The 24,976-nt window shown below is 51.6% G+C and overlaps 2 protein-coding genes across 2 annotated transcripts; both read right to left on the bottom strand.

The window, feature by feature from the left end:
* Positions 1-223: 223 nt before the first annotated feature.
* LOC149875664 (olfactory receptor 52J3-like) lies at positions 224-1,171 on the bottom strand. Its single transcript, XM_090031815.1, has one exon. It carries the CDS (start codon positions 1,169-1,171, stop codon positions 224-226), a length of 948 nt encoding a protein of 315 aa, XP_089887941.1.
* Positions 1,172-15,569: 14,398 nt separating this feature from the next.
* On the bottom strand, positions 15,570-16,526 carry LOC149875663 (olfactory receptor 52K2-like). The gene has a single exon (XM_090062200.1). The coding sequence runs from the start codon at positions 16,524-16,526 to the stop codon at positions 15,570-15,572; it is 957 nt and encodes a 318-aa protein (XP_089918326.1).
* Between the last annotated feature and the right edge of the window lie 8,450 nt (positions 16,527-24,976).

Raw genomic sequence — 24,976 nt, 5'->3', positions numbered from 1 at the left:
TTTTCTATGCAGTACATCCCTGCTGGCTGCTAGTGACCAGCCTTTACAAGTGGACTTTAGAATTGAAACCAGGTCCCATCCATGGCCTCTGAGCATCTCTGAAGACTGTGCCAGGGTAGCAGTGTTACATCTAGAAAACATTTTACATATCTTTGGTTCTTTCTAAAGTCCAGTAGTCCACTGCGTTACCAGCTGGGTCTCCATGGAGCGCTGGGATGAAACATTAGGTCCCTTTATAAGTGAAGACCCGGAGCACCTGGTCCCGGATCTGCTTGGTCCTCACTCCATAGATGACGGGGTTCAGCATGGGAGGCACCAGGAGGTACAAGTTGGCAATAATAACGTGGATGTGCAGGGCTATGTAGTGGCTAAACCGGTGGGTGAGGAAGGAGAAGAGGGCTGGGATATAGAAGGCTAAAATGATGGAGATATGGGAGCCACAGGTGCTGAGGGCCTTGAGACGGGCATTGCTGGAAGGAAGCCTGAAAACAGCCCTGAGGATGAGGCTGTATGACAAGGTGATACAAAAACCATCCATGCCCGTCACTAAGACTATCACAAAGAGGCTGTAGTAGCTGTTGATGTGGATATCGGCACAGGCTTGCTTCGCCACGGCCATGTGCTCACAGTACGTGTGATGAATGACGTTGGTTCTGCAGTAAGGCCACCTCCTCACCAGGAAGGGGTGGGGGGCCAACAGCAAGGCCCCTCTAAGCAATGCAGCCAAGCCAACTTTTATCACAGCAGCACTGGTCAGGATGGAGGTGTGCCTCAGGGGATCGCAGATGGCCACATACCGATCCAACTCCATGGCCACTAAGATGCCCGACTCCACGGCTGTGAAGGAGTGAATGACGTACAGCTGGGCCATGCAGGCATTGAACTCGATCTCTGTGGAATTGAACCAGAAGATGCCGAGCATCTTGGGCAGGGTGGAGGTGGAGAGGACGAGGTCGGTGGCGGTCAGCATGCAGAGGAAGTAGGACATGGGCACGTGGAGGCTCGGCTCTGTCCGCACAATGAGCAGGATGGTGAAGTTCCCCGGGACAGCGAGGATGTACATGGCACAGAGAGGGATGGAGATCCAGATGTGGGCATCCTCCAGCCCTGGGATGCCCAGCAGGATGAAGGTGGAGGGGTTGGTGAAGACGGTCCCGTTGGCATCCAACATGGTATGAGGTTCAGCCTGAGGGTCTCTGGCATTTATTAAACCGCACTTCTTATAGGTACTCAGACTCTAGCATTGATGGCGTCAGGACAAATGCCTGCACGGAAAGATGAAGTCAATATTAGGAGAGATGAAGTCAGTATGAAGATTAGGTGTTAAATGCAAACGAAGAGGCTGTTTTGATGGCTGCACCAAACCTGTCTCTTCATCCACCGAAAGTGACATTTCGATTGTCCAGAGACATGGTTCTGTGAACGGATGACTCTACTAACCCCAACTCCAAGGTCTGTGTGCCATAAACCAATGATTCTTGCATACTACAATGTGGAAAAAGCCATTAAAAAGCATTCACCTGGACACCAGTTGTTCATTAATGGTCCTTAAAGCAACAACACTGAAACTCTGGGTAAAGCATCTCTGCTGTAGACATTATTCCCATTCCTCCCTGAAGCTTTTTCATACATAAGCTGCTCACAAGTTTCATGCACTGGAGTAGAAGATCAGAAGAGGCCCCTGAGTCATGGAGATCAGTCCCCTGTTGTCACAAACAATCGCATCAAACAGTCCCTTTTTTTTAAATGATGGAGATCCATCTGAAAGCTAGTTCCCTCACCGCTTTCATGGGAGGATGCTCCAGCACCTTACCGCTCTGATGCTCAGAAACTTTTATTTTCCAGCCTCTGTTTATTCGTGTATTCAGATATGAGAGTGGGGAAAATGTGTAAATAAAGCAAAAAATCCATAAAAACACCCCAAAACAAGAACATCTGACACCAACCTCAACAGCAGCAACAACTCCCCCCAAAAAACCCCATACTGAGACCTCTGCCTAAGCACCTACAAGGTAGAAACACCTAAACATCTACCCAAGAACGATTTGAATGCCATTGGTGACGCCTGAATGGAAGCACATTCTTAATTCACCATTATGGCCAAAATAATGGAAATGGCTGAATGCACAAAAAACAGGAAGCAAAAAACCCCCCAGTTATGCTAGGGGATAGGATGCAAATCTAAGCAGATCTGGACAAGCTGGAAAGGTGGGTGGAGTGGAACTGGATGCAGGATAAATGCAGAGTGCTTCATTTGGGGAGAAGTAACCAGTGACATGTATATAGGTTAGGAGGAGATGTCCTGGCCAGCATGATAGCTGAAAGGGACTTGGGGTTATGGCTGATCACAGGATGAACATGAGGCACCAGTGCGATGCTGCCGGCAACAGAGCTAATAGCATACAGGGATGCATTAGCCGATGCGTTGTGAGCAGGGTTAAGGAAGTGATACTTCCTCTCTACTCGGTGCTGGTGGGAGCCCAGCTGCCGTCCTGCGTCCAGTTCAAAGGAGACATGGAGAACCTTGAAAGGATCCAGAGAAGGGCCACAAGGACGATGAAGGGCCTGGAGGATGAACTTCAGGAGAGAAGACTAAGGGATGCAGTACTGTTCAGCCTGGGGAAGGGGAGACTGAGGGGAGACCTGGGGGCTGTCTATAAGCATGTAAGGGGGGAATATCAGGAGCTGGGAGAAAAACTATTCACTAGGGCACCCCAGGGGAGCACAAGGAGCAATGGCCATAAACTGTTAGAGGATGGTTTCACGCTGGATGCAAGGAAGAACTTCTTTACGGTCCGGATGCCCAGAATCTGGACTAGACTTCCCAAGGACGTGGTGAGTCCCCAACCTTGGAAGTTGTCAAGAGGAAACTGGATCATTTGATCTCAGCAGTACGCCTGCCCAGTGCAGGGGGTTGGATTCGATGATCTTTTCAAAGTCCCTTCCAGCCCTTAATTTCTATGATTTTTGTGAATAACTCGGAGAATATTGTAATGCCATAGTATGTGTTAGGGGAAAGACAGCTCTGGACGTACGGCTCAGTTTTGATCAGCTGCTAGCAAGAAGGATGTAGCAGACCTGGAGAAGATTTCAGGGGGAGGCTGTAGGTATTCTTAGTGTATGGACAAACCTGCCTCTTAAGTGCTTGAAAAGGGGAGCAGGTGCCGTAGCTCAGGTACGTGGATCAGCTCTTAGGACATAACTGTTATGTCTGCACAATTGTGTAGTGACACAAGTTAGTTACGTGACCTTGACACACATGAATGAAGCGTGCCTCTGGAGGCTGGGGGGGCACGGCGACTGCCTACAGGCAGCGGGGACATGGTGGTGGTGAGCGGGGAGCTCCCGGAGGTGGCCGTGGCAGCATCGGTGGTGAAGGGAGCGGGTGGGCAGCGCTGACCAGCGATCGGGGACCACCTGCAGATGCTGCCGGCAGTGTTGGCGGTGGCCAGCGGCATTCGGTGATGGCCCGTGGACACATCTAGTGGTGCTGGCAGCGGAGGGGGCGGGGATGGCGAGCGGTGACCGCCCACAGGCACCACCGGCAGCATCGGCAACGCTTCTGTCGGGGGTGCACCGCCGATCTCAGGGGGTGCACGTGCACCTGTGTGCATCCCCTCTGCATCACCGATGCTGACACGGACTCTGAATGCACCAGGGCTAAAGGAATAGCAGGTGTGCGATACTTGCATTGCTACAAAATCATACAGTTGTACTGGACAGGCTTATACCAATCTCTTTGACATCAGTGCAGTCATTAGATTGATTAATATCCCTTGGGACCTGGAAAGACTGCTGAAAAATCTGGCACAATTTGGTAGATTTTGGTAGGAGCCAGCAGAACTTCTCTTGGAAGCTGGTTTCAGACCCTAGCTGCCCTGACCATGAAGTCGCGCCTCTTGATGTCTAACCTGAATGTACCCTCTGCCAGCTTGTGACCGCTATTCCTGCTCACTCCTGGCAGTGCTCGGGGGAACAGGGACTCCCCCAGTGCCTGCTGATCCCCCCTGACCAGTTTGTAACAGGCTACTAGATCCCCCTCGGCCTTCTCCTGTGGAGGCTGAACAGGTTCAGGTCCCGTTGCCTGTCCTCGTACGGCCTGCCCTGCTGCCCCCTAATCATGTGAGTGGCCTCCTCTGGACCCTCTCCATGCTGTCCACGTCCCTCCTGCAGTGCGGCGCCCAGAACTGGATGCAGTCCTCCAGCTGCGGCCTGACCAGTGCCGCATGGAGGGGGAGGATCACCTCCCTGGACCTGCTCGAGATGCATCTGTGGATGCAGGACAAGGTGCGGTTGGCCTTCCTGACTGCCTCCCCACACTGCCGGCCCATGCTCATCTTGGAGTCAGTGATGACCCCCAGATCCTTTTCTGCCTCTGCACTGACGAGAAGGGAGTTCCCCAGCCTGTAGGTATGGTGCTGGCTCTTCCTCCCGAGGTGCAGCACCTTGCACTTGTCTGTGTCGAATCCCATCCTGTTCTCATCCGCCCACCCCTGTAACCTGTCTAGGGCCGATAGCAGCCTTTCTTCCCTTCTAGCGTGCCCACGTCCCCCCACATCTCAGTGTCATCAGCAAATTTGAACAGGTGCTTTTTACCCCCTCGTCCAAGTCACTGATGAAGATGTTGAACAGTGCGGGCCCGGGGACCGAGCCCCGGGGGGACCCCACTGCCCACGTCCTTCCAGGGCGAACATGACCCATCCACCACCGCTCTCTGGGTGCGGCCCTCCCGCCAGTCGGCGACACGTCTGACTGTGCGGGTGTCTACACCACAGCCCCCAGTTTCTTAATGAGAATGGGGTGAGAGACGGTGTCAAAGGCCTCCGAAAGTCCAGGAAGACGATGTCCGCTGCTACCCCTGCGTCTAAGGATTTGGTGACTTGGTCGTAAAAGGCCACCAGGTTGATCTGACAGGACCTGCCACTGATGAACCCGTGTTGGTTGCCCCTAAGCATGCTGTCCCCAGCTGGCCCCTCCTGGATGTGTGCCAGGATAATTCTCTCAAAAAGCTTGGCTAGGATCGAGGTGAGACTGACTGGCCTATAGTTTCCCGGGTCCTCCTTCCTCCCCTTTTTGAAGATGGGAACCACGTTGGCCTCTTCCAGTCCTCTGGCCCCACACCAGAGCACCTCGAGTGCTCGTACAGCCGTGCCAGGGGTCCCACAATGACCTCAGCCATTTCCCTCAGCACTCGGGGGTGGAGATCGTCTGGACCCGCTGATTTAAATACGTCCAGTATTTAACATGAACAAACAGGGAATGATCCTAGCAACCAAAATTTTGGAAGCATCAAAACATTATCTATCTATTTATCTATCTGGTTCTTCAAAATTGTTCTCAGCTTTGGGAAAGATCTATGACAAGTAGAGCTCAGTGGGAAGAAAATTAGAAAGAAAAGGTGAATGGAAATCGACAGTTCTTTAAGAAGAATTTTAGATGCCTAGAATACCATAATTCTGCAATTAAATAAGAGGAAACCTTTTTTTAGAAGCTTGTTATGTCTAGTTGGCAGCTGGTATCAAGTGGAGTGCCCCAGGGATCACTCCTGGGGTTGGGTTTTATTCAAAATGTTCATTAACAATCTAGGAGATGGGATGCAGTGCACCCTCAGCAAGTCTGCAGATGACACCAAGCTGGGGGGGGGAAGGGGTGTAGCAGATACACTGGAGCCAGGGGGAGGGTTAGGATTCAGCCAGACCTAGATAAACTGGAAGATTGGGCTAAAAGAAATCTCATGAGGTTCAACAAGGGTAAGTGCAAAGTCCTGCACTTAGCAGGGAGCGATCTCCTGCACCGGGGCAGGCTTGTGGGGGCAGGATGGGCTGGGCAGCAGCTCTGTAGACAAAGACCTGGGGGTGACAGGGGACAAGAAGCTGAACAGGAGCCGGCAGTGTGATCAAGGACAGTGATTCTTCCCCTCTATTTGGCACTGGGGAGGTCACATCTGGAGTCCGGTGTCCAGTTGTGGCCCCCACTACAGAAAGGATGTGGACATGATTCGGGGCCCGGGGGACAGGACTGGTGAGGAGAGGCTGAGGGAGCTGGGCTGATTTAGTCGGGAGAAGAGAAGACTGAGGGGGATTGAATAGCAGCCTTCATGTCCCTGCAGGGAGGTTGCAAAGAGGATGGAGTTGGGCTGGTCTCAGTGGGGGCAGATGACAGGACAAGCAGCAATGGGCTCAAGTTGCAGCAAGGGAGGTTTAGGCTGGATATTAGGAAAAATTTTCTCACTAGGAGGGTTGGTGAAGCATTGGAATGGGTTACTTAGAGATGTGGAGTCTCCATCCTTGGAGATTTTTAAGGCTCAACTTGACAAAGCCTTTGCTGGGATGATGTAGTTGGGGCTGGTCCTGCTTGAAGCAGGGGGATGGACTAGATGTGACCTCCTGAGGTCCCTTCCAGCCCTCATTTTTTGTGATTCTATTATTCTGGTTCAGTGGCAAAGAGTAGGCAGTGATTAGAAAGAAAAAACAATAGTTACTAGGCAAGGAAACAGGAATACAGAAATGAGTATAAAGTTAAATTTATGAAGTGTAGAAAATTGATAAGGGAATTCAAGGACATCAGGGAAATATCTCTTAGTGGCAGGGCTAGTGGGGGACAGACACTATATGGAGGAGACTTGAAGTTCCTTTAATTAAAAAGTAAAAACTATTATTGAACTGCTTTCCCAAGCCAGTGGGAAAATTATAGGGAAATGCTCCTGACATATTTGGATGAACACTTACTCCCAAGGGGATACTGGGAACAAGCAGAGAGCCTCTAAAGCATGAAAAAAGGGAAATATTAGCAAAGAAAGCTGCATCATGGAGGTCAGAAGGTATTGGGATAAGGCAAGAATTGCCCAATGATAAGTTGAGTTGCTTCATTCAGTGGAGACCAACAGCAGAAGCTTCTTTAGCCATTGCAAGAAAAAGAAAACAATGGGAAAAAGAAGAGGGGTTGCTGGGCAGCGAGTATGGGTAGAAATAAAGGATGTTATGGGTATGGCCCCAAAACTTCATGAATCTAGCCTCCGCTTTCAACTCCAGTGCAGGGCATGAGGAGGTGGGAGTGGGATGCGTGATAACAGAGAACAAAGTGACTGAATAGCAGGTGACAATGAATAGTGCTGAGAAGGCAAAGGTTGAGCCGGTGGGACTTTCTTAGTGGAGTTTCTCTAGGATTTACCTTGGGAGTAGTCATAGCTAATATTTTTATAGCGAATGTTACACATAAGAAGAGTGCACCAATGATGTGCTTTCTCTTCTCTAGGGCAGCCTTTTAAATAGTTGAATACTACACTTAATCCTTAATCCTTTCACCATCTTAATCTTAATGCTTAATCCTTTCACGCGGGACTGACACACTTAGAAATCATTATCAAGAAGAGGAGGTTGCAATGGCTCGGCCACATCAGAAGAATGGGAGAAGACCACATCCCCGAGAATATTGGTCTAGTGAGATTTGAGATGGCTCTAGAAAGAGGGTTGCCCTCTATGGTGGTATCACAACACGTGCACAAGCGATACGAAGTCGTCCAATATAGAAAGCAGGGAGGAGCGCGCAGAATCCCAGCCAGGATTTTTGCCTGTGCAAGGTCTAAGTAAAACGTGAACTGAGGCCTGAAGGTCTGGCCTGGAAAGTGAGCATTTATAGCACCCATTGGCCGATGGGTCCAGCCTGCCAATGCATTGCAGTTGTCTGGTGGGGGAGGGTACCCACTGGGAAGAGTGAGGGGAGGTATTGGCTAGATAGACTGGAGCAAAATCTGCCCCTCTGGAAATTACGCTGAGATCTCAAAGGCCATGCACAGAAAAACAGACCCTGTAATTGCTTGGTAACCCACCCTGCCTGTATTGCAGTGGACAGGTTATCCCAGCAAGCTCTCGAGCAGGGCGCAGGGTACCTGGGAGTTCTTCCTTGGGAGTCCCCTTCATGCAACTGCATCACACCCATCCTCTCCCTCCTCTGCTCTGTCCAGGCTTTGCAAATACCTGCTATGCTGCCAGGCCAAGCAGGGGCTGTGCTCCAGGCAGGAAGGATCGTGGTTGCTATATAGCCCTGTGTGATCCCACTGGGGCCCCTGACAGCTAGGGAAATAGCTGATGTTTGCATGTACACAGATCAGAGGCAGGACACTGGCCAGCCAGCACCTCTCCTGCCATGTCCGTGCCCGGGAGTAAACCCTGATGATGGATCTGGCCCCTTCCCAAAGAGAAGGGAACTCCCTGAGCTGCCTACCTAGTCAGAGAGGACTAGGTCTCTGGATCTTCATGTTGATCTCAAAATTGTAACAGTCATGGGGAAGTAGACAGACATCCATGAGTCCCTGAGCGCCCGGAGAGATGGATAGATCCGTCCATCTGGGGAAAAGACATGGGAGAATAGACACAATCCCATTCTGCAAACGCATGAAGGGCTGATACTAAGGGATGCGGGATTCTCCTTAGTAACACAAGCAATGCTCCATTGCACTTTTCACCCAAAGAGCTTTATGCCCTTGCAAAGGGAAGACCCCACCAAGAGATCTCCAAGACACATCTGGGCAGTGCAGCCAAAGGGAGAAGTGGTAGTGTCTGCAGAAAGGGGACAATGGGCTCAGGCTGTGGTAGGGACAGGTGTTGAGGGTTGGGGGAAGCGTGGAGACCAGTCAGGACAGTTGAAGACTTTCTGCCTCACCAGCTGAATCCTGGGTTTTCCAACCTGGCTGGTGCATGTATAATGCACCATGTATAATGGAAATGCCGTGAGAGCTTGCACAGAATACAAGCCAAACGGAAGTAGGATGCAATCATGCATGCCTGCATCACTTCCAGATGTTCACTGTTACTAAGGCAATAACCCAGTCCAGATGTAGCACTGATTTTTCATGGCAGGTGGCTCTGAATCTGTCATGCTGCTGCTTCCAGCTGAACCAAGGGAGCTTCTGGGTGGAGCAAGCCGAGACTCTGCAGCCTTGAAGAACACGGGACTAGAAACTGCATCAAGGTGGACAAAACTCCCCCCAGTCCAGACCAGTCTGACTGGGGGGGTGGGAAATTCTTTCCTGACCTCAAATATAGTGATTAGCCTGAGCCTGAGCAGAGGGGCAAGACCCTCTAGCCAGGACCCCCTGGAGTTGCTCCCAGCAGGAGCATTCGCACAGCCCAGTCCCGCCCCCTCCCCCCCCCCCCCCCCCAGCTTGGGCTCCAGCCAGCACCCAGTGTCACTGAGGGAGGCTTAAAAACAAAATCAGCACAAGAAACTGCACCTGATGCTCAAAAGACTAGTGCTTTAAACATTTAAAATATATCACATTTACCCAAAGAACCATGTCTGCCTACGACCTTAGACCACCACGGCTACAACCAACAACCCCAAAACATGGAAGATGCTGCATTTTGCCATTTGAAATGGAAACTTCACAACATAAAGATGCCTGAAGAAGGGTTTCTGTGCCTGCAAGCTTGCAAAGAACAATTTTCCCAACTATTTGTTGGGAATGTTTGTTCACCAGAGCGCCCCAAGGGATGATGAGGTTGAATGGTCATTGTGGCGGGCCAGTAGGGGGCGCTCCTTTGTTGAGCCGCCCACCTCCCTGCGCCCGACCCCCTGCCAGGCTCCGAGCGCCTCCCCGGGGCGCCTCATGCTGGGCCGACCCCTCTCCCGGAGCACACTCGCTAGTCTGGGGGTAACGTGCCGCCACCACCCCGAGAAGGGACTGTCTCAGCCCTGTGTCCTCGGGGAAACACAGGCCTAATAGTCCGACGGGTACTCGACCCAGCACCTCCCTAAGTCAGGGGGGCAAGAAGTAAAGTCTCCCTTAGTCCGCAGACCCAAGGGGTCTCTTAGGCATAATTTAGACCCACCCCTCAATAAGTCTCCCACACTGGTCACAAAGGAGAACCTTATTGATTACCGGGGTAGGGGAAACTAGGGGACAGGGTTGAGCAATATCTTAGAAATCCTAGAGAGCAAGCAGTGTGGCTGAGGTAGCCTTTTGATCACGCATCTCTGTTACTGCCAGCTAGATATCTAATCCGATTGAGTAGCTTACTCACAAGCATCTTCCAGAGGCTGGCTGAGTTTCCCCTCTGGGGTCTGGGGGTGAGAGAGAGCTGGGTCCCGATGGCAAGGCTTCTCCGTCTCCCCTGCTTGGCTGCTGCTTCCCCTCATGGCCGAAGAGAGAAGAGCGAGCCTCCTTCCCCCCCCAACCTATATAGCCCCCGTGACCTCATTCCCCTGGGCCAGTGGAGGCCAGCCCCGGTTGGCTGTCAGCCAGCCAATTTGAAATGCATCACCTGTTACCGGGCAGATTCCAGCTCCCCAGGTAGAAACCCCCCACCCAGGTCATTGATGCCAGTCCCGTAGGCAGAGGGAGCAGGTCCCCCCTCCCTCAGGACTGCAGCCAGCTCCGGTTACCTAAAGAGACTGGCCAGGGTGGGGTCCCCTGCCTGCTGGCCCACCCTAATCAAACGGTTGCTGCTCAGAGATTTTAGTCAGTGTCACAGGGCAGAGATTTTGGGGAGAAACAAGGTGGCTTTCCGCCACAGTCATAAACTACTGCGAGACTGTTTCAGGCTGGACGTAAGGAAGAATATCTTTACTGTCCGAGCCCCCAAGCCTGGAACAGTCTGCCAGCGGAGGTGGTTCAAGCACCTACATTGAACACCTTCAAGAGCAAATTGGATGCTTATCTTGCTGGGATCCTATGACCCCAGCTGACTTCCTGCCCTTTGGGCAGGGGGCTGGACTCGATGATCTCCCGAGGTCCCTTCCAGCCCTTATGTCTATGAAATCTATGAAATCTAGTTGGTCTAATAAAGGATATCACATTTACCGAAAGAACCTTGTCCATCTATGTCCTTGGACTGACACGGCTATAACCAACGCACCTTAGAAATTTAAAAAATCAAATCTTTGCAATTTTTCTTATCAGCGATTTATGTATAAGCATTTCAATGTTCGCCTTCTGAATACCTAATCCAAGCACATCCAAACATGCAGTGATTGCAGTTTCAGGAGGTCTGGAGAGCAGATGGAGGAGGTTGCTGACAAGTGTTGGAATAACATGGAGTTCCCTGAGGACCCCTTGGGAATTCACCACTGGTTTCATCCATATGGGATAAGTCTGGAGTCACGGCTGCTCGTTTCCTCCCTGGCATTCCAGGAGCTGTGCAATCAGTGACTATGCAATCATCCTCTTTTTGGGAGAGAACTGTGTTTCTTTCGGTGACATTGTTTTTAAATCAAATTCTTCTTTCTCGTATTACGTCTTCAATCTTCTCTCTTTTTTTTGGTTGCATTTCTTCATAGGCATTTGGCATGTGTTCAATTCCTTTAGCAACGTGCAGCACTTCCTTTTGCAGGCATGTGTTCACGGAGGCAGAAAACTTTCAAAATCATTCTCATAACTTCAGTTAAGACCTGTCAAAGTAAGAGAAAATATTCGTAGAACCAACAAACCCAGTGTTTTGGAGGGGTCTCAAAATGTCTCGTACAATGCTTGCAGTAGGGAGGCCGCTCCAATCGGTCTTGCCTTCAATAGAGTTGTTTGAAACAGGGAACACATTTTCTACAACTGCAACAACCTTTTTAGTGTCGTGTTTCAGACGGAAGAAATTGACGTCATTATTTTTCCGGCCATCTCCAAGAATATCTCCAGCACCGTGCTCTTCGTACAGGCAATTATTTCATTCAGAGTCTCAGTGGAGGTGAGCGGCGCATTTCTTGAATGGTTTTTCAAAGGACTCTTGAACTCTGGGTCTCATCCCACAATAAGACTTAATTAAATAGGTTGATGAAAATTCTCTCTGAGTCATTCAGGGTGAGATGAGTCATTAAGGGTAAGTCCTTACAGTTTATAATATTTTGATCTTCTCTCAGACCAACCTGTTTATAGCAGAAAATTGGATTTCATAGACATTAGACATTAGGGGCTGGAAGGGACCTCACAAGCTCATCGAGTCCAGCCCCCCAAATATTTTTTTTATTTGTTTTTGCTTTTTTCAATATTTTTGTTCTTTAGCAGGGCTAAAGATGGGCACTGTATTAGCCCTTTCCAGCTTTTGTCTGAAATAATCTTGGTACTTCATGCAAAAAAGAAATAGGTACCTAGCAGGATGAGTGCAGGAATGGACAGCTACCCCTACAAGAGAAATATAGGAGAATTAGGCTTTCTTTAGCCCCAAAAAAAAAGAAACCAAAAGATTTTAATTTCTATCTATAAATGAAGTCATTGAACCATTTATTGACCAAAAAAAGAACCTAAGAGTTATCAGGTTCAACCCCCTGCATGAACACGGAGGTGCTGTTCCCAAACTATCCCTGACCAGTGCGTATCCAAACTCCTCTTGAAAACCTCCAGTGAAAGCGATTCCACAACTTCCCGGGGCAGCTGATTGCACTGCTCGAATAGCAAGGAAGTGTTTTTGGAGAGAGGAGAAAGGCAAGCGGGGAAGGAATCCCCGGGGGAGAGAAGAACTAATATAAAGGACACGGCTGGCACACAAATACACATTTATAAACTGGCCACAAAATAAATTTTAGGCTGGAATCTAGAAGAAAGTTTTGAACCCACAAGCCTGGAAAAGCCGTCAGTGGTCGTATTGGAAGTGATACCCTCACTCGTATGCCAGCGAGGTCATTCAGTTTATGAAAGGTCGATGGCTTTCATAAGCACATGAGGGCTAGTGGTTGCAGGAAACTAGATGCAATGGACCTTCCAGGTTTCTACAACATAGACACCTTCTTCTTAGATAGAACTATGTGTGCAGGCAATATTTACTTTGCCTATTAAGCTTCATCGTTACATAGAGCCTTGCCGATGATCATTATTTTCTTGGCATGCCTTACCACTTCAAGACTTAATTCGGTGACTATCCCTGTGGTGAACACTTCATAGTTTCATGGTTTCATAGTTTGTAGGGTCAGAAGGACCTGAGCAGATCATAGAGTCTGACCCCCTGCCATGGCAGGAAAGAGTACGGGGGTCAAATGACCCCAGCAAGGTGTTCATCTAACCTCCTCTTAAAGCCCCCCAGGGCAGGAGCCAGCACCACTTCTCTTGGAAGTTGGTTCCAGACCCTAGCCGCCCTGACTGTGAAGTCGCGCCTCCTGATATCTAGCCTAAACCTACCCTCTGCCAGCTTGTGACCGTTATTCCTGGTCACCCCTGGCGGTGCTCGGGGGAACGGGGACTTCCCCAATGCCTGCTGATCCCCCCCGACTAGTTTGTAACAGGCCACGAGATCCCCCCTCAGCCTTCTCTTGTGGAGGCTGAACAGGTTCAGGTCCCGCAGCCTCTCCTCGTAGGGCCTGCCCTGCTGCCCCGTGACCATGTGGGTGGCCTCCTCTGGACCCTCTCCATGCTGTCCACGTCCCTCCTGCAGTGCGGCGCCCAGAACTGGACTCAGTCCTCCAGCTGCGGCCTGACCAGTGCCGCATAGAGGGGGAGGGTCACCCCCCTGGACCTGCTTGAGATGCATCTGTGGATGCGCGACAAGGTGTGATTGGCCTTCCTGACCGCGTCCCCACACTGCCGGCCCATGTTCATCTTGGAGTCAGTGATGACCCCCAGATCCCTTTCCGCCTCCGTGCTGACAAGAGGGGAGTTCCCCAGCCTGTAGGCATGGTGCTGGTTCTTCCTCCCCAGGTGTATCACCTTGCACTTGTCAGTGTTGAATCCCATCCTATTCTCATCCGCCCACCCCTGTAACCTGTCTAGGTCCAATTGCAGCCTATTCCTCCCTTCCAGTGTGCCCACGTCCCCCCACATCTTAGTGCCATCAGCAAATTTGAACAGGTGCTTTTTACCCCCTCGTCCAAATCGCTGATGAAGATGTTGAACAGTGCGGGCCCGAGGACCGAGCCCTGCGGAGCCCCACTGCCCACGTCCCTCCAGGCTGAGAAGGACCCATCCACCACCACGCTCTGGGTGCGGCCCTCCCGCCAGTTGGCGACCCATTGGACCGTGTGGGTGTCGACACCACAGCCCCCAGTTTATTAATGAGAACGGGGTGAGAGACAGTGTTGAAAGCCTTCCGGAAGTCCAGGAAGACGATGTCCACTGCTCTCCCTGCGTCTAAGGATTTGGTGATCTGATCGTAAAAGGCCAGATCTTCTCTTGGAACCAACCTGTTTATAGCAGAAAATTGGATTTCATAGACATTAGACATTAGGGGCTGGAAGGGACCTCACAAGCTCATCGAGTCCAGCCCCCCAAATATTTTTTTTATTTGTTTTTGCTTTTTTCAATATTTTTGTTCTTTAGCAGGGCTAAAGATGGGCACTGTATTAGCCCTTTCCAGCTTTTGTCTGAAATAATCTTGGTACTTCATGTGCCAGGATAACTCTTAAAAAGCTTGTCCAGGATCGAGGTGAGACTGACTGGCCTATAGTTTCCCGGGTCCTCCTTCCTCCCCTTTTTGAAGATGGGAACCACGTTGGCCTCTTCCAGTCCTCTGGCACCACACCAGAGCACCACGAGTGCTCGTACAGCCGTGCCAGGGTCCCATAATGACCGCAGCCGATTCCCTCAGGACTCAGGGGTGGAGATCGTCCAGACCCGCTGATTTGAACACGTCCAGTCCCGCCAGACACTCCCTGACTAGATCCGCCCTGACCCTGGGCCTGGGTGCGCCTCCCCTGGGGCCTGAGGGGGACCTGGTGGGGGGGTGATCCGGTCCCTGCTCAGGAAAATGGAGGCAAAGAAATCATTAAATAGGTTAGCTTTGTCGTCTGGTGTGACGACCAGATTTCCTAGCGTGTCCTGCAGGGGCCCCACGTTACTCGGTACCTTCTTTTTTCCCCCCATGTATTTAAAAAAGGACTTCTTGTTGTCCTTGATCCGGGTCGCTAGTCCCAGTCCCATCTCCACCTTGGCCTTCCTGACCCCCCCTGCAGCCCCGAGCAGCCTCAGTGTAGTCCTCCCTGGGGGTGGCCCCTCCCTGCCATTCGGTGTGCGCCTCCCTTTCAGCTAGGAGACGTTCCCGGATGCTTTTGGTGAGCCATAGGAGCTTTTGTGCCCTCCTGCTCCCTTTGATCCTCATTGGGATTACCTCCCTTTGGGCTTGGAGGATCGTCTCCTGAAGGAGCGACCACTCTCCTTGGACACCTGCCTCCCCCCCATTTGAATGGGATTTGATCTTTCAGGTTGAAATCCAGCCTGCTCTTCCCTTCCCTTTGCTTCTTCTGAGCAGACAGGACTGCGAACATTATCTATTTCACTCAGAGAACAACAATGCCTCTCTGGCTGCTGCAATTATTTATTCCACCTTTCTTTGGTATTTTGTTAATCCCATTTTCCTGTTGTTTTGGAAGATTTGCCTGATCCTGTACATGGAGGTGTGAAATCATATTACCGCCTAGTAGCTTCTCCCAGTGACTGTAACAACCACTTTTGTGCAACCAACTGAGTTATTCCTCTAGTTCGTATGACAGGGTTTTGCACATTGGAGACTGGGGGGAGGGAGGGGCACAGTGGCAGTAGTGAGTGGAAGGGCATCTGTCCCTGGATACAGTAAATGTGTTGGGATGTGTTCTGGGGACTGGAGCATGGGATGAGATTTGTCCATCAGTCAATCTCTTTTGAACAAAGCATCCACACCCTATGGAAACACTGGAGAGACCTTGGTGTAGACAATTCTGAGCACACTTTCCTGGATCTTTTTGGTCATGACTCCATAGATGATGGGGTTCATCATGGGTGGAACGAGGACATAAATGTTGGCTACAATAATGTGAACGTGCGGGGCCACCCTGTGACCAAAGCGGTGGGTCAGGAAGGAGAAGAAAGCTGGTGTGTAAGAAACCAGGATGACGCAGACGTGGGAGCTGCAGGTGCCCAGGGACTTGAGACGTGCCTCCTTGGAGGGCAGCTTGAAAACTGTGCGTAGGATCAGGATATACGACATGATGATGAGGACCAAATCTATCCCCCCGGTGAGGAAGGCGACAGTCAGGCTGTAGGCTCTCCTGGATGACGTGTCTGCACAGGCCAGTTTGGCCAGAGCCATGAACTCGCAGTAGGTGTGAGCGATGACGTTGGTCCTGCAGTACGGGAGCCACTTCAGCAGGAAGGGGTGCGGGCCCAGCAGCACGGCCCCTCTCACCACCACCCCCAGCCCGATCTTGGCAATGACCCTGTTGGTGAGGATGGCCGAGTGTCTCAGAGGGTTACATATGGCCACGTAGCGATCAAAGGCCATGGCTAGAAAGAACCCAGACTCCATGGTGGAAAAGGAATGGATGAAGAATATCTGAGTTAGGCAAGCATTGATGGTGATATTCCTGTTGTTAAACCAGAAGATGGTGAGGATTTTGGGCAAGGTGCTGGTAGATACAACCAGGTCAGCAATTGCCAGCATGCACAGGAAAAGGTACATGGGCTGGTGGAGACTTGGCTCAGTCTTGATAATAACCAGGAGGACACAGTTCCCTAAGAGAGAGAGGAGGTAGACGGTGCAGAAGGGGATGGAGATCCAGATGTGTGCAACCTCCAGCCCTGGGATACCGATGAGGATGAAGGTGGAGGGATGGAGGAAGGTCACGTTGTGGATGGCCATGGTAGGGAAAGTTGGATTTTTCAATTATTCTACATGGCTTCTTCCTGTCCCTATAAATGGAAATAATAATAATAATAATAACAAGAACAAATCTTAGAGTCATAGAATCACAGACAAGGAGGGTTAGAAGGGACCTCAGGTGGTCACATCTAGTCCAACCCCCTGCTCAAAGTCGGGCCACCCCCAACTACATCATCCCAGCCAAGTCTTAAAAACCTCCAAGGATGGATCTTCCACCACCCCCTTGGGTAACCTGTTCCACTGTTTTGTTACACTCCTTGTGAGAAAGTTTTTCCTAATAGCCAACCTCAACTTTCCTTGCTGCACTTGAGCCCATTGCTCCTTGTCCTGTCACCTGCCCCCACTGAGAACAGCCCAGCTCCATCCTCTTTGCAGCCCCCCTGCAGGGAGTTAAAAGCTGCTATCAAATCCCCCCTCAGCAACGAGGGGCAGGGGGTCGGACTAGATGATCTACTCAGGTCCCTTCCGACCCTAGAAACTATGAAACTATGAAACCAGGGAAGAGTTCAAGGGGATTTATAAGTCACTGACTAGCCATGTTAGACACTGGATTAAAGTCACCGTCAACTGAAAAATAGACTTTAGACCTTGGCTTTTAAAGTCATGACCCCTTAATTTATATTTTGTTCCTAAACTGAGTGGAGGAAGTCCATCTATAAATGCAGCTTTCCTAATCTAAAGGTGCAAACTGAAACAAAGCCTTTCTTAAGGCCCCAAACCAAGTTCTAAGCTTTAAAAAATGCTGTCAAAGTCCAGCAGCTGGGTGGGGATTATCCAGTCTATTGCACTGAGTACGGCATGTTTGATTACCTGTCCCTGGGGGCATTTTTTGCATGCATTTGACTGGTAAAAGCACATAGCATCCTTGGATAGAATAGGTCTGTTCTCTCAAGACTCAGGTGGCTGAACCGGAGCAGCTAAGGGGGACAGAGAGGTTCACAGATGATGCTTTCATAAGAACATAAGAATTGCCATTGACTGGGTGAGACCACAGGTCCATGTTGCCCAGTCTTTTGTGTCATGCAGTGGCAGACAGGACATAATGAAAGGGAGAGTGAACGGGTCTGCCCAGTTTTTTGCCCATTCCTCTCACACTTGCAGCCTCCAGCATTTAAGGTCAAGCAGTCCCACCTCCATGAGAGCACCCCTGTGAGTCACTAAGAAGGCTGAGGGTCTCAGGGAAGAAGGGAGTAGCTCCCTTAGGTGGGACTGACCTTCCCGCTGATATTATGGAGACAGTTTAGCCTTTGATGCTTGACAAGACTGACAGCGGTCCATTAGGTCCCGCCGAGCCTAGTTTTGTCATGAGTGCATCTACAGAGTTCACATGCCCACGTACAAGCGATGTCATTATTATGTAACTTGTTTTTTTTCAAAGAGTCTGAGAAAATGTCTTACTGGTGCACATCCCACCCCTATCTGAAGCAGGACAGTACAAGAGAGTGAGGGTAGATAGATACGGAGAAGACTGAAAACAGTATGTTTATAAAAACTAGAAACCTGTTGATGAAAAGCAAAAACTTACCCAGCTGGTGACTATATGACTAAAGGACTATAAATATCACCAACTTAAAAAAAATAATTGTCTTCTCTTCCCTGGTCCTGATGCTGTCCGAAGACTGAAAACATCTGATCTCCCTTCAAGGAAAGAGCCTGCTCTGTGACACCGGGCCATTTGGCAGAGAAGTATATTCATAGGACTGGTAATATACATATATAATCAAATTGCTTGCTAGCTAAAAATGATGTGTCTGTGAACATCAGTAGTTGATATTCTGTAATGCTCAATAAACTGATTTAATAAGGAACTAAAGGACTCAGAGGTCAGGAAAACAGATCTTACGATGACAGGCTGAGAGACATGGGACTCTTTAGCCTGGAAAAGCGCAGGCTCAGGGGTGATCTGATGGCCACCTATAAGTTTCTCGGGGTGACCACCAGGATCTGGGGGAACGTCTGTTCACCAGAGCGCCCCGAGGGATGACGAGGTCGAATGGTCACAAACTCCTGCAAGACCGCTTCAGGCTGGACATGAGGAAGAATTTCTTTACTGTCCAAGCCCCCAAGGTCTGGAACAGCCTGCCAGCGGAGGTGGTTCAAGCACCTACATTGAACACCTTCAAGAGTAAATTGGATGCTTATCTTGCTGGGATCCTGTGACCCCAGCTGACTACCTGCCCTTTGGGCAGGGGGCTGGACTCGATGATCCCCCGAGGTCCCTTCCAGCCATAATGTCTATGAAATCTATGAAATCTATGACTCCTGTTTGGAGAAAGTATAAAGATTCTTGTTTGGAGAAACATTAAAAAGGATTCTCATTTGGAGAAAGATGAAAGCACATTTTTAAGGCACTATTGAGCCTGCTTGCTTGCTCTCCATTTGGGAAAACAACCAGTTTCTCTCTGGTCCTTAAGGCAAGGTGACACTATCACAACGTCCTCTTGCACTGAGGATATTCCTTCAAGGGAGGGGACCCCTCAGGCTACAAAGAAGCAGGCTGTGGTAGTGGGCAAGTGGTCATTAGGCACACGGAGATCTGGCTTCGTGACATCGAGGAGGACTGCAGGTGACCCACCTGCCAGGGCCAAAGGCAGTGGGTGCCACGAGATGTGTAGACAGGTTGCTCTGCTGTGCAGGGTTGTAGCTGCTGGTGACGGTGGTCTACGCAGATACCAGCAACACAGGGAAGTGTCCTCCTCTGCCTGCCCTGTGTCTCGTAGGGGCAGTCCTTCCTTTGGGTGGTCAATCCAGCCTCTCTTCCCAGCAATCACTTCACCCAAGAAAAGCAAATCTTTCAGACTAGTTGAGCTTGCTTCCCCACCCCCCTCTTCTGCAAAGTCTCTTTGCACAGAGCAACAGCAGGATCCCCGTTGAGAGCGAATCGGTCCGGCTGCAGCGACTCCAGCTGTGCAGGAGACGGCCGGTTTGAGCTCGGCACGTGCTGGAGAGCAGTGCTGCAGTTCTCGCTGTTTAGAGCAAGGGCTGGGCAGATGTTACTCCACAAGGGACCTCAGGACCTCTGATTCAGCTGAGAAAAGTCTAAAATCTCAGCCAGAAAAACAGCTCCTTGTAAGGTACCAGCCTGCGGTTCCTATTGTCCTGGAACCATAGACAATGAGGGTTGGGAGGGACGTCAGGAGGTTGCATCTAATCCACCCCCTGCTCCGAGCAGGACCTGCCCCAACTGCATCATCCCAGCCAAGGCTTGGTCTACCCGGCTCTTAAACACCTCCAAGGATGGAGAGTCCACCAGCTTTCTGGGCAGCCTGTTCCGGTGCTTTACGACCCTCCTGGTGAGAAAGTTTTTCCTAATATCCAGCTTGTCCACAGGAAGATGTGCCTCCCATTCACTAAATTACCAAGATCCACATGTTTCAGATTAGTGCTGGTCATGACAACAGCTGTCACTGGGGCTGCCGGTCACTCTCATGATGGGAGAGGGACTCAGGCGGCATCTGGGCACTAAGGCGGCTTGAACATTAGTCTTGGGAACATTAGCACTGATGTCCAGACACAGGGGGAGATTTACAGTGAGCTCACAGGGGTTGGGAGATGTGCATACCCTGCAGGGGAGCTGGCTCGCAGCAGAGAGTGTAGTACAGAGACCCTGACCCCTACATTGATTTAGGGGTCCTTGGTGGGCCCGAGAGATGGGGCTGCTACTTCGCCCTTCAACCCCAGTGCCTTGCAGTGCCAGCCATCATCCAGACCTTCCTTGACTACATGAGATAACAGACAGATGCAGGGTGAGGTAGGCTGCAAGGCAACGTGGGTCACCCTGATGGGAAATGACCGTAGTTCATCAGCAGCTGAGGGAGTGTCAAGTGTTTTGGGGACAGTTTCCAGGTGGATTCCCATGACAATGCACTGAGAAAAAGGAGGAGAAAAGCTCCCAGCCAAATGATCTGCCCGGCTGGGTGTAACCGTAGCCCTGGGCTCCAGGGGTATCTATGCTAGAGGAACTTTGGCCCTTGTAAGAGCAGGGTGCTCCTGGATAAGGTTGCAGCCCATCAGCAAGCCAACCCCCCTGCACAGGACATCCAGCGTCTTGGCCACGATGGGGAGCTGGGGGAACTCCAGGGTGTGCAGAAGGGCCTGGGAAATGGGCGCTGACTTGACATGCCCCAGCATCAGGGGTTCATTGACAGGACCTATCTCCTGCCAGAGTCTGGAAGAAAAGCTTTGCCCTCACTGATGGGTCTGGCCCCTTCCCTGCAGTTTGGAGGCTGTTCCTGGGGGTCTCCCGGTCTGAGTGTCCTTTCTCTCCACCAGCTTCCCAAACGCATGTGACGCTCCGCGCTGTCTCCCCGAGCTGGAACTTACCCCGTCTGAGCTCTCCGACCTCAAGAGCTCTTGGTCCAGCTGGGAGCCCCTTACCTGGGCCAGCTTTGTGCTCCCTCTGGGCTATCACATGGGCCAGGTGAGGATAACAGGAGGGAGCCCTTCACCCAAAGCCCTGCACTGCCGCCATGGCTGGGAGGCATGCGGAGAGGAGCGCTGTGCATGGAGGTTTATAGCCTGTGGTGTGCAGACACGGCGCGGCTCCTTGCTCCCCCGGGAGCCCCCGGCTCAGCTGAGAGATGGGAAGCAACAACTAAGCTCCTGCTTCTCTCCACCCCTTACTGCATGCGGCCGGGAGGCAGCTGGGGTCAGCGACCCTGCAGGGCAAACACGCAAAAGGGTAACTCTCATCGGTACAAAGGAGACCCCCCAAGCAAACCATTAGCTGCCAGAGAGGCCCTGCTGGGCAGTGTCAGTTAATCCATGGGGTTCAAGGTCCTTCCCTGGCCTCCCTCTTTCCGGGGTCCCCTTCAGTCATATAACTCTTCCATACTGAGCCCCTGTCCTATGAAAAGCTTGAAGGTGAACGGGAATTTTTTTTCTCTAGCATAGGCTGTAGGGGATGGAGCTGGGCTGGTCTCAGTGGGGGCAGATGACAGGACAAGGAGCAATGGGCTCAGGCTGCAGCAAGGGAAGGTGAGGTTGGGTATTAGGAAAAACTTTCTCACAAGGAGGGTGGTGAAGCACTGGGATAGGCCCCGCAGAGAGGTGGTGCAGTCTGCATCCTTGGACTAAGGACAACTTGCAGCCAAGGTCATGTGGCAGGTCTTTGCTGGCATTACTATCTCTGAGCAAGTGACTGGGGCCAAATCCTCAGCTAATGGATATGTGCACAGCTCTATGGTGGCCAGTGGAGATCCCTTACTCTAGAGACACTAACAAAGTGAGAGTTAGGCTTCATGCACTATAGCATGGTTGTGTTAGCCAGGGCTTGCAGACCCTAGGTAGGTAGGAGGTGGCTGGGAACACCAAGAGGAGGCCTTGGCAAGCTCCTTGGTTGTGCCACAGTTTCCCTAGGTGTAAAGCAAGGGATAACTCTTGGGCACCGTGGATTATAAAGAACTGAGAGATGAGGAAGTCTATGTCTGGGTTCACATCTCACGATGAGGCTATGCCTTAGAGACAAAGAATCATTTCATAGACTTCATAGACATCAGGGCTGGAAGGGACCTCGGGAGATCATCGAGTCCAGCCCCCTGCCCAAAGGGCAGGAAGTCAGCTGGGGTCATAGGGTCATGGGCAACAAGGGCTGGCAGGGACCTCAGGAGGTCACATTACTCCAGCCCCTGCTCCTTGCAGGACCAGCCCCCACTGCATCATCCCAGCCAAGGCTTTGTCTAGCTAGGTCTTAAAAACCTCCAAGGATGGAGAGTCCACCACCTCTCTGGGGAGCCTGCTCCAGTGCTTCACCCTCCTAGTGAGAACGTTTTCCCTCGTATCCAACCTCAACTTCCCTTGCTGCAGCTTGAGCCCATTGCTCCTTGTCCTGCCATCTTCCCCCACTGAGACCAGCCCAGCTCCATCCCCTTTGCAGCCCCCCTGCAGGGAGGTGTACGCTGCTATTCAACCCCCCTCGGTCTTCTCTTCTCCTGACTAAATCAGCCCAGCTCCTTCAACCTCTCCTCACCAGTCCTGTCCCCCAGCCCCACAACCATTTGTGTCGCCCTCAGCTGGACTCTCTGCAACTTGCCCACATTGTTTCTGGAGTGGGGGACCCACAACCAGATACAAGACTCCTGAAATGGCCTCTCCAGTGTTGAATAGAGGGAAATAATCACTTCCCTCCATCTGCTGGCACTGCTCCTACCAGTGCAGCACAGGATGCCAGTAGCCATCTTGGCAACAAGGGCACACTGCCGGCTCCTGTCCATCTTCTTGTCCCCTGTCCCCCTAGGTCCTTTTCTGCAGAGCTGCTGCCCAGCCAGTCAGCCCCAGACTGCACCAGGGCCTTGTCGTGTGCAGGTTGTGTGATGAACTCAACTACTTTCAAACCTGAGGGGTTTTAGTAGCCTCCTGAGCCAGCCGCTGTTGTAAAGCTCAGGGCATTTTCTCACGTTCCGGCTAAAGACAGGACACCTCACTCTTTTTTAGTCCATTGCTGTTACACTTTACACAGATTTGGAGCTGCCTTCTGGGGTTTTGGGGCCTAGTGGAAAACTTAATTCACCAAAGGGGAAGTGATAGGACATGATGGTTTAGATTGGGATGCTCCTCCCTTGAGCAGGTGGTAGGAGTAGATGTGACCTCAAGCCCAATTCTCCTACGATTCTGAAGTAAAAGCAGTAACTGCACAGTGCTCCCAAACAGCGGCCTGTGTGAGAACCCCCTTTAAAAGCAGCAGGTACTCCCTGTTCTCAAACCACTGCAAATAACTTAATACACACTAAACCATGGTCCTATCATGTGTGGCTGGCGACCTCCACCACAGCTTTGCTTAGATGGCTACACCTCAAAGACAGACAAACAGAAGGAATAAGGGGATGGGTGGATAGATGGATGGATGTCTGGCTGGCTGGCTGGCTGGATGTTTGGGTCTGTGGATGGATGGATGTTTGGATGGATGGATGTGTGGATGCATGGATGGATGGATGGATGCTGAGTGGCAGACGGTCTCCCGTGCCAGGGCTATTAACCATGTTGCGGCACCAGTTTCTCTTGAGAACAGGTACGAGGCCCTGGCAGCCCTGGAGGAGGAGGGGGCAGTGGAAGATACCAGGGAGGAGACTCTGCGCACACAATGTCCTGTGCGGGCGGCGGGAGTCAAGAGGCCCAAGAGGAGGAAGCGTCGCATCATCGTGATTGGTGACTCCATCCTGAGAGGTACGGAGGGCCCCATCTGTCGCCAGGATCCCTCAGCACGTGAGGTCTACTGCCTGCCCGGAGCGAAGATTCAGGATGTGAAGGGGATGCTCCAGTCCATCATCCAGCCCACCGATTATTACCCCATGGTCCTTGTCCATGTGGGTACTAACGATGCGGCCAGGAGAGCCCCTGATCGCCTGATGGAGGACTACCATGCTCTGGGAGGCGTGCTGAGGGAGATGGGCGCACAGGCGGTCTTCTCTTCCATCCTGCCAGTGAGCGGTCGAGGCAGACGCCACGAGATGTGCATCGCGGAGACCAACTGGAGGCTACAGGAATGGTGCTTCGAGGCGGGCTTTGGCTTCCTCAGCCATGACCGGCACATCGTGATGAGAGACATGCTGGGATGGGATGGGCTCCACCTTTCCCCTAAAGGTGGGCATGTGTTCTCTTCCAGGTTGGTGAACCTCCTTCGGCGGGCTTTAAACTAGGCTCGTCGGGGGAGGGGGAAGATGAGGGCGGAGGAGACGATGAACTACCAGGCCCAGCAACAGCCAGCGAGCCCAGACCAATGGACAAAAGGGAGAAACAGGTAAGTGATGGGGGACGGGGCATTGCTGAGACTAGGGGGTCAGTGGGCACTACCGTTGGAGGCCTCAAATGCCTCTACACGAATGCTCGAAGTATGGGGAAGAAGCAGGAGGAACTCGCCCTCCTCCTAGCTGTCACCAGCCCTGACATAGTGGGGATCACAGAAACGTGGTGGGACTCATCGCATGACTGGGCAGTGAGTGTCAAGGGCTATAGGCTGTACAGGAGGGACAGGATAGGAAGGAAAGGTGGAGGAGTAGCACTCTACATCAAGGAGGAATATACTTCCTCGTTAATTAGCATGGGGGTAGAGGGGGGGCACTCTGAGGTGCTCTGGGTTAGAGTAAAAGGCAGTCCAGGGGAGAGAGACTTAACGGTGGGAGTCTACTATAGACCTCCCAACCAGGGAGAAGAGCTCGACCAGGAATTCTTAGGTCAGCTTACAGAGGCAGTGAGGGCTAAGGACGTGGTCATCATGGGGGACCTGAACTTCCCAGACATCTGCTGGGAGGAGCAGTCAGCCAAGTCTGACCGCTCACGTCGGTTCTTAGCCAGAGTGCAGGACCTCCATCTAACCCAGGAGGTGCACAGTCCCACCAGGGGAGACGCCTTGTTGGACCTGGTGCTGGCCACGGGTGATGACCTGGTGAGGGGGCTGCGGGTGATGGGCCACCTGGGAGACAGTGATCATCGCT

The sequence above is a fragment of the Crocodylus siamensis genome, chromosome 1 (assembly GCF_052110815.1).
Source record: "Crocodylus siamensis isolate JL-2025a chromosome 1, ASM5211081v1, whole genome shotgun sequence".
Classification (NCBI taxonomy): domain Eukaryota; kingdom Metazoa; phylum Chordata; order Crocodylia; family Crocodylidae; genus Crocodylus; species Crocodylus siamensis.
Note: the sequence above shows the minus strand (reverse complement) of the source record. Positions and strands in the feature narration are given on the sequence as shown.

Coding starts and splice junctions, on each gene's coding strand:
- LOC149875663 (XM_090062200.1), bottom strand. CDS start 16,526: ATGGCCATCCACAACGTGACCTTCCTCCATCCCTCCACCTTCATCCTC.
- LOC149875664 (XM_090031815.1), bottom strand. CDS start 1,171: ATGTTGGATGCCAACGGGACCGTCTTCACCAACCCCTCCACCTTCATC.